The sequence below is a fragment of the Anser cygnoides genome, chromosome 9 (genome assembly GCF_040182565.1).
Source record: "Anser cygnoides isolate HZ-2024a breed goose chromosome 9, Taihu_goose_T2T_genome, whole genome shotgun sequence".
In the NCBI taxonomy this organism is placed as follows: domain Eukaryota; kingdom Metazoa; phylum Chordata; class Aves; order Anseriformes; family Anatidae; genus Anser; species Anser cygnoides.
In genome coordinates, this window is record NC_089881.1 from 17,730,382 (window position 1) to 17,740,873 (window position 10,492).

Sequence of the window (10,492 nt, forward strand, 5' to 3'; positions counted from 1 at the left end):
TGCACCCCAAAATGCTGGGTGGGCTCCGTGGGCTCGGTGGGCTCGGTGGGCACGTGCCCTGCCCGTGGTGAGGGTGGCGTGGAGGGGCTGCCGTCCCCTCCCGTCCTGGCTTCGGGGCGGCGGCGGCCCGTGCCAGCGCTGCTGCCCCACGCAGCTCCCTATTGTCTGGCCTCATTAGCCGCTGTCTGCTCCGGGCTTTGAACATGAGCCGGGCTTGGGGCGGCAGGAAGGAGCCTCTTCTCCCCGGGGATGGGGTCGAGGCAAAACCGCACGCCCCGGCCCCTTCCCACGGCCTCCCTCTGCCTCCCGGGCACCCTGGCACCACCAGCCTCGTCCCCGTGCCATAAACGGGGGGCCCAGGCCCAAGCGGAGCCGGAGAGGCGCGGGGGCTCCCCCAGTCCCCCCCCAAAAAAAAGCCCCCCTGCCCAGCGCGGGGCACCGAGGTGCCGTGGCCTCCCCAAAGCCCTGTGCCGAACGCGGCTTGCCCCGTGACTAATCCCCCCCGGCCCTGCACACACGCGGCGGGGCGAGGGGGGGGGGGGGGGGGGGGGGGCTGTCGTAATGGGTGGAAATATCTCATAATTCACGTTGGACACGGGGATTACAGCCGTTCCGGCAATATTTGCACAACTGGCAGGCGGCTTGCAGGGCCGGGCCGCCCCAGACGAAGGCAAGGGGTGGGGGGGTGGGGAGCAGCTGGGGGTGGAAGGGGTTTTGGGGGTGGCAGGTAATGGGGGGGGGGGATGCAGCCGGGGGACATGATGTTGGGGGGGGGGGGGGAGCGGCTGCTTTTCGTCTCCAAACACATGGAGTTTATTATGGACTGCGTGTTCCCGGCATGGCGGGGATGGCTGGGGCTCTCTGCCCCTCCTCGCCTCCATCCCGGCTGCGGCAGCAGGCACGGCTCGGGGGCCAGGAGGCGGGCAGCAGCCCCGGGACACCCCAAAACACCCCGAGACACCCCAAAACACCAGCCCACGTGGGGCCGTGCCGTGCCCAGGGCACCGCGCCCGCTGCCAGCACCCCGCAGCAGCTGCACCGAGCTCCCTGCCCGCGGGGGCACCCAAAGGTGCCGGCGTCCCCCGTGCCCCCCGCACCGCAAATTCCCCCTGCCCAAACGCCTCGCGGGGCGACCCCTGCGGGGGGCACGCGGGGCACGGGGGGGGGGGGGCTTGTTTGGCATGGGGATTAGCACGCTCCCAGAGCGATGGTGGTCTGCCCCCCCCCCCCCCCACCGGACATGCAGGCAAATATTTGTGCCCAGACTTCGCAGGACGGCGAGAAGGAATTTCATTCTTGCGCCCACCTGCGGCTCGGCCGCCTGGCATTAACCCCTTCGCCGCCCCGCGGGACGGATGCCGGGGGGGCGAGGTGCCCTCCTGGTGTCCCCCCCCGACCCCAGCCAGCACCGGGGACAGCCGGGCAAGGAGCGGGATGGGGCACGGGGGCAGCGGTGGCCGCCGATGGGGCGAGCGTGGCCGGGTTGGTGATGGCTCGGGGCGTGCCCACGGCAGCGCTGATGCTTGGGGGGGGCACTGCCCGGTTTGTCCCGGCACCCCCCCTCGCCGGGCACCCCCTGTGCGGTGCCAGGCAGGGCCCGTGGGCACGGGGAAATGGGGGGAAAAAGCGTGCCAGCACCCCCCGTGCTGTGTTATCCCTGCCGAGGGCCCTTTGCAGCACCGCCACCGTCCACAAGCGCTCCCGTGGGAGCGTGGCGGGGGGCACGGGGTGCTCTGTTTGCCCACGGATGTTTATTGGCAATTTGCAAATGTAAAACGGGGCCCGAGGGGGCTGAGCTGCCTGGGCTGGGGGGGGGGGCGCAGGGCCTGCCCACATGCAGAGTGCCACCCGCCCCGATCCCCCGGTGTCCCCAGCCCTGTCCCCACCGCGGCCCCGGCCCTCTCCCCCCGGCCCCGGGGCCAGCTGGGCCCTGAGCAAACGGGGGCTGTTTGCTCACGCCGGGATTAGCCGCTCCCTTTGTTCCTTTGACTTTCTCCTCCCTTTATGCTGGGCTCTTTTATGGGGGCTTCAAAGGGGGCTCGGACCCCCCTCCCTGCCCAGGAAGCCCAGGTTTGCTTCCCATGTCCCCCCCCCCCCCTTTCCTTGTGCCGACATCCTGCGGGTGCCCAGCGGGCACACCTGGGTGGCCTGGGGGTGGGGGGGGACAGCGGCTGCGCCACCCACCTGGGACCCCCACCCCGGCCACCTGGCACCTCCGGCCGCCCTTGGCACCTTGGCGGAGTGGGTGCGAACGGCTGCCCCCCACGGCGGGATTGCCGGCACTTTGCACCCCGTAAGGAGAGGTGGGAAACTCGGCGCTGGGATCCGGCCAGCTGCACGGCCCGGAGCCCCCCCGCCAGCACCTGGGGGTCCCCCCGCATCCCCCGGGCAGGGGCAGCAAACACCAGCAGCGCCCCTTCCAGCAGCAAAGAACCGGCTGCTGGCGTGGCTGAAAAGAAGCATTTTGGGGGCAGAGGAACGGTTTTAGGCACCTCGGGGTGCCCCGGTGTCCGTACCCCAAACTAGCAGGTTTGCACCCAGAACCAGCCACCACGCAATCTCCCCGACGGGTTCGTTTAGCTCATTATGAAGGCAAGGACTGACCCCGGGGTACTGCAGCTCTCCGGCACGCCATCGTGAAGGGCTTCGTACCCGGAGAGGGATGGGGATGGGGGTACGGCAGGGACCGGGGTACGGCGGGGACCGGGGTATGGCGGACCGGGGTACCCCAGGGACTGGTACGGGACCAGCAGCGGGATCGTGGCCAGCGCTGGCCCAGGGGCCGAGCGTGCCAGCAGGGCGCGTTTGCAGCCCGTCACGTCCGCAGAGACGGGGCACGGCCGTGCGGGAGAAGCCCAGCGGTGCTTGACCCCGCTGCTCGCCGCTCCGCTCTCCGGCCGCCGTGCCCGAGCCGCGCTGCCAGCGCCGTCCCTGGAGCCGCGGGGCTGCCGGAGCCCATCGGGACCCCACCAAAAGGTGGGCTGCCAGGTGGGGAGGCCGAGAGGGGCAGGGGGCAGGCGGCGGGGCCGGGGTGTTTACTCTGGCTGCTGTCACCCGGCCAGGCGCTGCCGGGAACCGCGGGGACAGGGGTGGGAACGCACGGAGCGGGGCTGGGAGCAGGCTGCCCTGAGCCGGATGAGGGGAGAAGGAGGATGTTGGGGGGGGTGGAGGGGGTCCTGAATGGTGGGGGCGGATGTGGGGGGCTGCGTGAGCACGGTCTGCATGGGGGATACGAGCGCGCAACCTGATGTGTGCCACGGGAAGTGCGCATGTTTGAGTGCATGTGGTTACGTGGGCGTAGGGGTGTGCGTGCCTGTCTTCCCCAGAAAATCCCCCTGTGGGCCAAGCCCCAGGCCCCCGTGCCCCATCACCCTCCCCAGCTTGCAGGGGTCCCCGTGTGCCGCAGCCCCGCCGGGGATCTCCACCTCCCTCAGCCCCTCAGGGGGATGGAGCCCACCACCAGGCCATGGCCACAGGGATGGGGCCCGCACCCAGTGAGGGGTTTTTGGGTGCCTGGCTGCTTCAGCAGGGAGCGGGACCCACCTGGGCTGATGGCCCCTTGGGCCACCAGGCAAAGAGAGCCACCGACACCATCTCTCCTGCAGGTACCAGGGCCGCCTTCATCCCCAGGACGGGCAGAGCTGAGGCACCCAGCGCCACCATCCCAGCGCGGTGCGCTCGGGCCCAGGGCAGGGGGCAGGTGAGGAGCCCCGAGGGCGCCCGGGGACGCCCTTCCCGGTCCCAGAGCCAAGAGAGGAAACGGCCGGAGGCAGGAAGCCGTCCACGGGGCCCCTGGAGCGTTTTTACTCGAAGGTCAGCAGCGACACAACAGGAAATCACTCTGCCTCGGCACGGCGGCCGGGCCGGAGAGCCGTGCCGTGCCGCGCCGCCCGAGGGGTGCTCCCGGCGCCCGGCCCCCCCCGTCCCGGCCGCTCGCGGGGAGCCCGCACCACAGCTGCCCTCCATGGAAGGGGGACGGGAGCCGGGGAGCAGCCGCTGGCCCCAGGGTGGAAGATGCAGGGCCGAAGCCCCCAGGCGAGCATGGAGCTGAACAGTGAGTGCGCGGCGAGCGGGGGCGAGCGGGAAGGGGCAGCGCTGCGGCACCGCGCCCACGCGGCCCAGGACACCCCGGCACGGGCACCCCAGGAAAGGGGCACGGCCCTCGTGTCACCCGTTGGCAGCAAGCAAACACCGCAGCGAGGGGGGGGGGGGGGGCTGGTGTGGTTGGACCTGGTCACCAAAAGCGCCCGGGCATCTCACGGAGTCTGGCCTCAAGTGGGCTGCGGTGACACCGAGGGCTTTTGGGGACAGGTGCAGTGCCGAGGTGGGCAGCAGGCAGGGCCGCAGGTGGGTGCACAGCAGATTTTGGAGGTCACTGGCGCGGCACGGGGCACAGAGGCCACCCGGGAGAGGGGTGCCCGGGGCAGCGGTGTGCCGGCGGCACTGGGGAGGCTGCGTGGCAGGAGAGCCCTTTGGCTGCAGCAGCAGCGAGGAGCCGCCGCGCACGGCCGGAGGCTGCAGGCAGGGATTCCCCGAAGCGCACGTGATGCCTGGAGCTGCTCCTGGCACAAACTCCCGACAGGAGGGCCTGTGCTGGGAACGCGGCTCGGCTCCCTGCCTGTTTCCCAGGCTGGAGCGGAGCCTAAAAGCCAGCACCACCACTTGTCACATTCTCCCCCCTCCTCCCGCGCGGCTGGGAACTCCTGGCTCTCCCCGGCCAGCACCGAGCCCTTGGGCAGAGGTGGGACACGGGGCCCCTCTCCCCCTCCGTGGGGCAGAGCACCATGACCTCCTCGGACCCCCAGAGCTCCCACCACGGGGCAGCCCACGCCAGCACCAGCAGCTAGGGCTGCTCGGGGGGGCCGGGAGCCCACGGGTTACCCCCTTCTCCCCCCAGGACTGCTCCTCCTCACATCCTTCCTCCTGCACGTCAAAGAGGGCCGTGCCAGCCCCGCGCGGCTGGTCTGCGACACCAGGCTCATCCAGAAGTACATTGGGGAGGCCAAGGACATGGAGAAGAAAGCGGTGAGGAGCCGACGCCCCCCAAAAACCCGGTGCCGGGCAGGGCTGGGCGCAGCTCCCAGCCCCTCACCGCAGCATCTCCTCTGCCCTGACAGAACCAGTGCCAAGCTCCGTCTACGCTCAGCTCCCCCGTGGCGCTGCCCCCGGTGGACATCAAAATCACGCAGTGGAAAACCAAATCGGTGAGGAGGGCTGGGAGGATGGTCCTGGGGTGCCCGTGGGACTGGAGCAGGACCCCAGGGTAAGCACAGGGCACCAAAAAACCCTGCACGAGGCTGCTTGCGGGCGCACCTGGCGGCACGCGGGGGCATCAGGGCGAGGGCCCATCCACACAGAGAGCGGGCGTAGGAACAAAAGGGGGGCCCCCAGCCCCTGTGCCAGCAGGGTCAGCGCGCTCCCTGCCTGCTCCCCAGAACGAGACCAAGCAGCGCGAGATCCTCTGCGACCTGGCGCTGCTGGTGGGCGCCGTGAAGGGGGCGCAGAGCCAGGAGAGCCAGGAGTGCTGGGCCGGGCAGCTGAAGCAGCTCTACCGCCACGCCGAGTTCTTCCTCCGGCTCCTGCAGACCTGGGAGGTGAGAGCTCCCCGCCCCGGCACAGGCAGGGGCAGCACCGGGCTGAGCATGGTGCCGTTTGTGACCCCTCTGTCCCCCCCCTCCCCCCTTCTCGCCCCCCAGGAAGAGCCCTGGGAGCCGGGCTGCTCCCCGGGCTCCAAGGAGATCAACACGGCCGTGATCTTCCTCGCCTACCAAAGGCTGCTGCAGGGCAAGCTGCGCTTCTTCTTCCACGACCTGGCCAAGGACTTGTGCGACCGAGGCCAGGGGGGCGGCAGGGACCCCCCCGCCGGGCCTGAAGCTGCGTGGGGGGCTCAGCACTGACCGGGGGGGGGCAGAGCAATCCTGCAGGACGCTGAGCTGTGCTCCGGGTGCCCAGGAGCGTGCCCCCGGGGAAAGGGTCAGCTCCTTTTCCACAAGCCTTCAGCTACCACGTGGCCCCTCCCCAGGGGTCAAACCCAGCCCTGGCTGCGCCCCGCCGGGCACGGGCCTCGCTCCCACCAGACTGTGAACACCTTCCGATTAAAGACCTTATTTTTCTAAAGGGTTGTGCGCCTCCTCCTCTGCCCCCTGCTCCCCCAGAGCTCCCCGCAGCCTCGGTGAGAGGCGCCCGGGGAGGCGCTGCGGTGTCTCCCAGTGCCCAGCTCCCTCCCGCGGCAGCCGGCAGCTCTGCAGGAGGGAGATCCACCAGCACGGCACCCTCTGAGGCCATCCCAGTGCCCATCGCCACCCTTCGGGAAGCGCTCGGGGTCCCTGTGCGGGCGCACCCGCTCCCCGTCAGCCTCACGACTCAGCCAGACCTAGAAAACACGCGCTGGTTTAATCGAGAACAAGCCAGGCCCATCTCGGGATGGCTCCTTAAAAAATGAAGGCCAGCCCCGACGCAGCCAGGTGGCTGAGGTCCCTGAGCACGGCCGGGGCTGAGCCCGCCTCGGACGCGCAGGAAGACGGAGGTGAGAGGAGGCCGACAGCAGGCAGGGCTGCAGCACGCCCGGCACGGCCTCTGCTCGGCATCAGGCACCTCTCCCTGTGCAGGAGGGGACCCCCAGGAGGCATAAAAAAAAAAAAAACACCAAGGTGAGGATGGGGAATGCCCCCTCCTGCACCCGCACAGGAAGCGCGGATACCGGGGCAGGATTTGGGGCGCTGGGGTTCCCATCTTCTCGCTGGCAGAACGTCCTTGGGGAAACGGCCGGAGGCGCATCCTCTGCTAGAAGGCCAGCTTCTTCATCAGCAGGTAAACCCGCGAGTCCACCTCGAAGCCGTGCAGGTTATTCGCGTCTCCCTGCAGCCGCATGAGCAGCCCCCCGTAGGACACGTAAGCGGAGCTGGGGCAGGAGGAGAGGAGAGATGAGAGCGGGGAAGGGAACCCGGAGGAGCCGCAGCCCAACGCCCCGCCGCCTCCCCCCGCGGCGCCGGGCACTCACAGGCGGGTTGCCGCCTCCGTGGACGTCTCATCGCCTTCAATCCGGTACACCTTGCCGTACATCACATACTCAAACTGGTCCGCCCTGCAACGGGACGGGGGGAGGTCAGAGCAGCACCCAAACCCCAAACCAGGCGCCGCCCTCCTCCCCGTATCCCCCTAGGGGTACACCCCTGGGAGCAGGCAGCTCCCTCTCCTCCCTCGTCCCCCGCAGGGACCCCAGCCGGCACAACCCCCCCGCGGTACCTGGAAGGCCTGTCGTCCGTGGGGTTGTACTCGCCGTCGTCCAGCGTGCCGTCCTCGTACAGGGTGCTGGCGATCACCAGGCGGAACTTGTCACCTGCGGGCAGAGGCGGTGGGCGGGCAGGGCCGGGACGGCGGCGAGTGCCCTGCGCTCAGTGATCCAAGGGGCAGGGGGAAAGGGGGGGGGGGCACAGCCCGCGTCCCCCCGCCTCTCCCTGCTCCCCGGGGACGCCCAGCACGGCTGGGGAAGGGACGGGGGCACCGCTGCTGGTGGGAATCTGCTTTCAGGGAATGCAGCGAGGGGGCTGCGGGGGGAGTCGGGGGGGGTTGGCTGGGCTCCAGGCAGGGGCGGGAGGCCCTGCAGCGCCCAGGTTTTTTGGCGTGGTGTTCGTGGTGGGGCTGCCTTCACCCCATTTAGTGTAATTCCCCCCCATAGTGTCCACCCCTCCCCAACATAGTGCTCCCCCCCACTTGTAGGGTCTTCCCCCCCCCCCGTTTAGTGACCCCCCCCCCCCTTGCCATATAGGGTCCCCCCCATATAGTGTCCCTCCCCCCCATATAGCGCCCTCCCCTTCCCCATTTACTGTCCCCCCCCATTTACCGCACCCCCCCCATTCACCGTGATCCCCCCGCCCCCACTTAGTGTTGCCCCCCCCAGCCCCCACACGACACCCAGCAGCCAACCCCCCCCCCCAACACCCCCCCCCTGGCACACCCCGGGGCCGCCCCCACCCCCCCATACCCCCCCCCCCCCGGTGCCCCCCGCACGTACCGAGGTCCACGGGGTAGATCTGGATGTTGACGTCCAGGATGAGGTCCATCTTGAAGGACTCGCTCTCGCAGTGCAGCCGGGACACTGCGGGCACGGCGCCGTCAGCCCTGCCCCCCCCGGTACCCCCCCGGCCCCCCTCCCTCCCGGTACCGGAGCCGCCCCCCGGGGGGTTGGGGTTCCCCTTCCCGGGGCGGGGCGCGGCTCACCGCGGTCGAACTTCTTGCCCTCGGGGTCGATGTCCTTCACGTCGAAGATGTCCTCGAACAGGATCCCGGCCATGGCGCCGCGCTCCCCGCTCTCGGTCCCGTCCCGGTCCCGGACCCGGCGCGGCGCGCGGTGATGGCGCACGCCCCGCTTCCGCCCACAGCCGGGCGGAAGTAGCTTCAGGGTGGGCGGGGTGAGCACTGCGCCTGCGCGGTGCGGGGACGGGGGGGGGGGGGAGGAGGGTGGGCGTGTGGTCCTAGTGCCCGCCCGTCCCGCGGAGGGTCCTGAGGGGGACGGGGGGGGGGCATGGGAAGGGGGGAAGGGGGGGGCAAGGGGAAGGGGGGGGCAATGGGGGGGGGGTGAGATGGGGGAGGTTGAAGGGAGGGGGGTGAATTTGGGGGGGTGCAAGGTGGTGGTGCAAGGGGGGGGTTGAAATGGGGGGGGCTGCAATGGGGGGGTTGTAGGGGGGGCTGTAATGGGGAGGGTGCAATGGGGGGGTGTAAGGGGGGGGCTGGAATTGGGGGGGGCTTCAGGGGGCTACAATGAGGGGGCTGCAAGGGGGGGAGCTGCAATGGGGGGGCTGCAATGGGGGAGGTTGAAGGGGGGCTGTAATAGGGGGGCTGCAATGGGGGGGCTGCAGTGGAGGGGTTACAATGGGGGAGGTTGAAAGGGGGGCTGAATTTGGAGGGGTGCAAGGGGGGGGTGCAAGGGGGAGGTGCAAGGGGGGACTGTAATGAGGGAGCTGCAATGGGGGGGGGTTGCAAAGGAGGGGGCTGAAACTGGGGGGGGAGGGCTCCAGGGGGCTAAAATGGGGGGGCTGCAATGGGGGAGGTTGAAGGGGGGGCTGTAATAGGGGGGCTGTAATGGGGGGGCTCCAATGGGGGGGCTGCAAGGGGGGGGCTCCAATGGGGGGGTGATGCAGAGGGGCTACAGGAGGGGGGTGGCTGCAGGGAGGCTGCTGGGGGGCTGCGGGGGCGACCAGGGGGGCAGAGAGAAGGGGGGTGCAGGGGGGGCTGCAATGGGGGCTCCAGGGGGGCTCTGAGGGGGTTCTTGGGGGGGCTATGGGGGGGGGGGGCTGCAATGGGGGGGTCTGCAGGGAGTCTGCAGAAGGAGGGGGGAGTTCCAGGGGGGGTCCGAGGGGGGCTGCTGGGGGGGGAAATGCAATGGGGGGGGGGGGGCTGCAGGGGGATGTAGTGAGGATCCGGGGGGGTCTGCGGGGGGGGGCGGGGGGCGGGGGGGGGGGCACACGGCACGGGGAGGGGGGGGGGGGGCCGGCAGGGGGCGCTGCGCGTCCGCGGATGGCACCGCGCGGAGCTGCGTGGGGCGCGGCGCCGCCCACGGGCACGGGGAGCTGGGCCCCCAGCGGGGGGGGCACGGGGGGGCACGGCACCGGGCAGCGCTGCCCCGGACCCCCATGGACCCCCCCCGGCCCTACGGGGGGCGATGTCACGCGTGGGCACGCTGCTAGGGGGCTGGGGGACACGAGGGGTGTGGGGTCCCGGCTGGCTGCCCCCCCGCGGGTCGTGCGTGGGGACAGCGCGTGGGGGCTGTCCCCGCCCCCCCCACGGAGCCCCCTCCCCAAATTTCCCACCCCCCCCACCCCCCCAGTGTCCCCAGGGTGCCCCAGGGAGCGTGGGTGGCCGGAGGGACGCGTGGGGACACGGGGACTCGGGGACAAGGAGCCGAGGCTGGGCACCCGTGGCGCCGGGGGGGGGGGGGGGTGGCAGCACCCTCGGTGCCCCCCCCCGCGCAGCACCCGGTTGCCCGCCAGGTGCTTGGCGTCGCCGCCTTATCTGGGATCAAACAAAGCCTCCCGCCACCCGGCGCCGTGCCCCACGGGACCAGCCCTCGCCTCCGCCCCGGCCACGGGGTCCCCGTGCTGAGGACCCCCCCCCCCCACAAACCATCCCCGGGGGGGCTGCCCCTCGCCCCCCCCCGACACGTGGGGACGGGCGCACCGGGTGTGTGGGGACACCTCCGCCCCCGCCTTGAGGCACCCCAAAACATCCCAGTGCTCATGTGGGGCCCGCTGGGGGTCCCTCTGGACGTCCCCCCCGGTTTGGGGGGGGGCCAGCAGCCCCGGTGCCCACGGTGCCAGGCTCCCCGGGGGGGTGCAGCCCCCTCCTCGCCGGCCGCTGGGCTGTTATCTGCCGATAAACCACGCACCGCCGCCTTTGAAGGGCGGCCAGGCCTCCGTGCGGCGGGGCGGCGTTTTGGGGCAGAACACGGCCGATTTGTAGGAAACCTCTGCTGGGGACGGGGACACGGCTTGGG

General features: G+C 71.0%; 2 protein-coding genes across 5 annotated transcripts; one reads left to right on the plus strand and one right to left on the minus strand.

Moving 5' to 3' along the window:
• Positions 1 to 745: 745 nt before the first annotated feature.
• On the plus strand, positions 746 to 6,241 carry THPO (thrombopoietin). 4 transcript variants are annotated; one of them, XM_067002420.1, is made up of 6 exons: positions 746 to 2,988; positions 3,606 to 4,741; positions 4,898 to 5,025; positions 5,118 to 5,204; positions 5,436 to 5,594; positions 5,697 to 6,241. In XM_067002420.1, exons 2-6 carry the CDS (start codon positions 4,015 to 4,017, stop codon positions 5,895 to 5,897), a joined length of 1,302 nt encoding a protein of 433 aa, XP_066858521.1. In that variant the 5' UTR covers positions 746 to 2,988; positions 3,606 to 4,014; the 3' UTR covers positions 5,898 to 6,241. The 4 variants fall into 4 exon arrangements, with proteins under 4 accessions (XP_066858521.1, XP_066858520.1, XP_047915523.2 ...); XM_067002419.1 differs by having other exon boundaries at positions 746 to 2,976; XM_048059566.2 differs by having other exon boundaries at positions 756 to 2,976; positions 3,606 to 4,054.
• Positions 6,242 to 6,374: 133 nt separating this feature from the next.
• POLR2H (RNA polymerase II, I and III subunit H) lies at positions 6,375 to 8,392 on the minus strand. The gene is made up of 5 exons (XM_067002421.1): positions 8,221 to 8,392; positions 8,015 to 8,098; positions 7,246 to 7,339; positions 7,001 to 7,084; positions 6,375 to 6,901 (listed from the first exon to the last, which is right to left on the minus strand). The coding sequence occupies exons 1-5, from the start codon at positions 8,291 to 8,293 to the stop codon at positions 6,784 to 6,786; spliced, it is 453 nt and encodes a 150-aa protein (XP_066858522.1). The 5' UTR covers positions 8,294 to 8,392; the 3' UTR covers positions 6,375 to 6,783.
• Between the last annotated feature and the right edge of the window lie 2,100 nt (positions 8,393 to 10,492).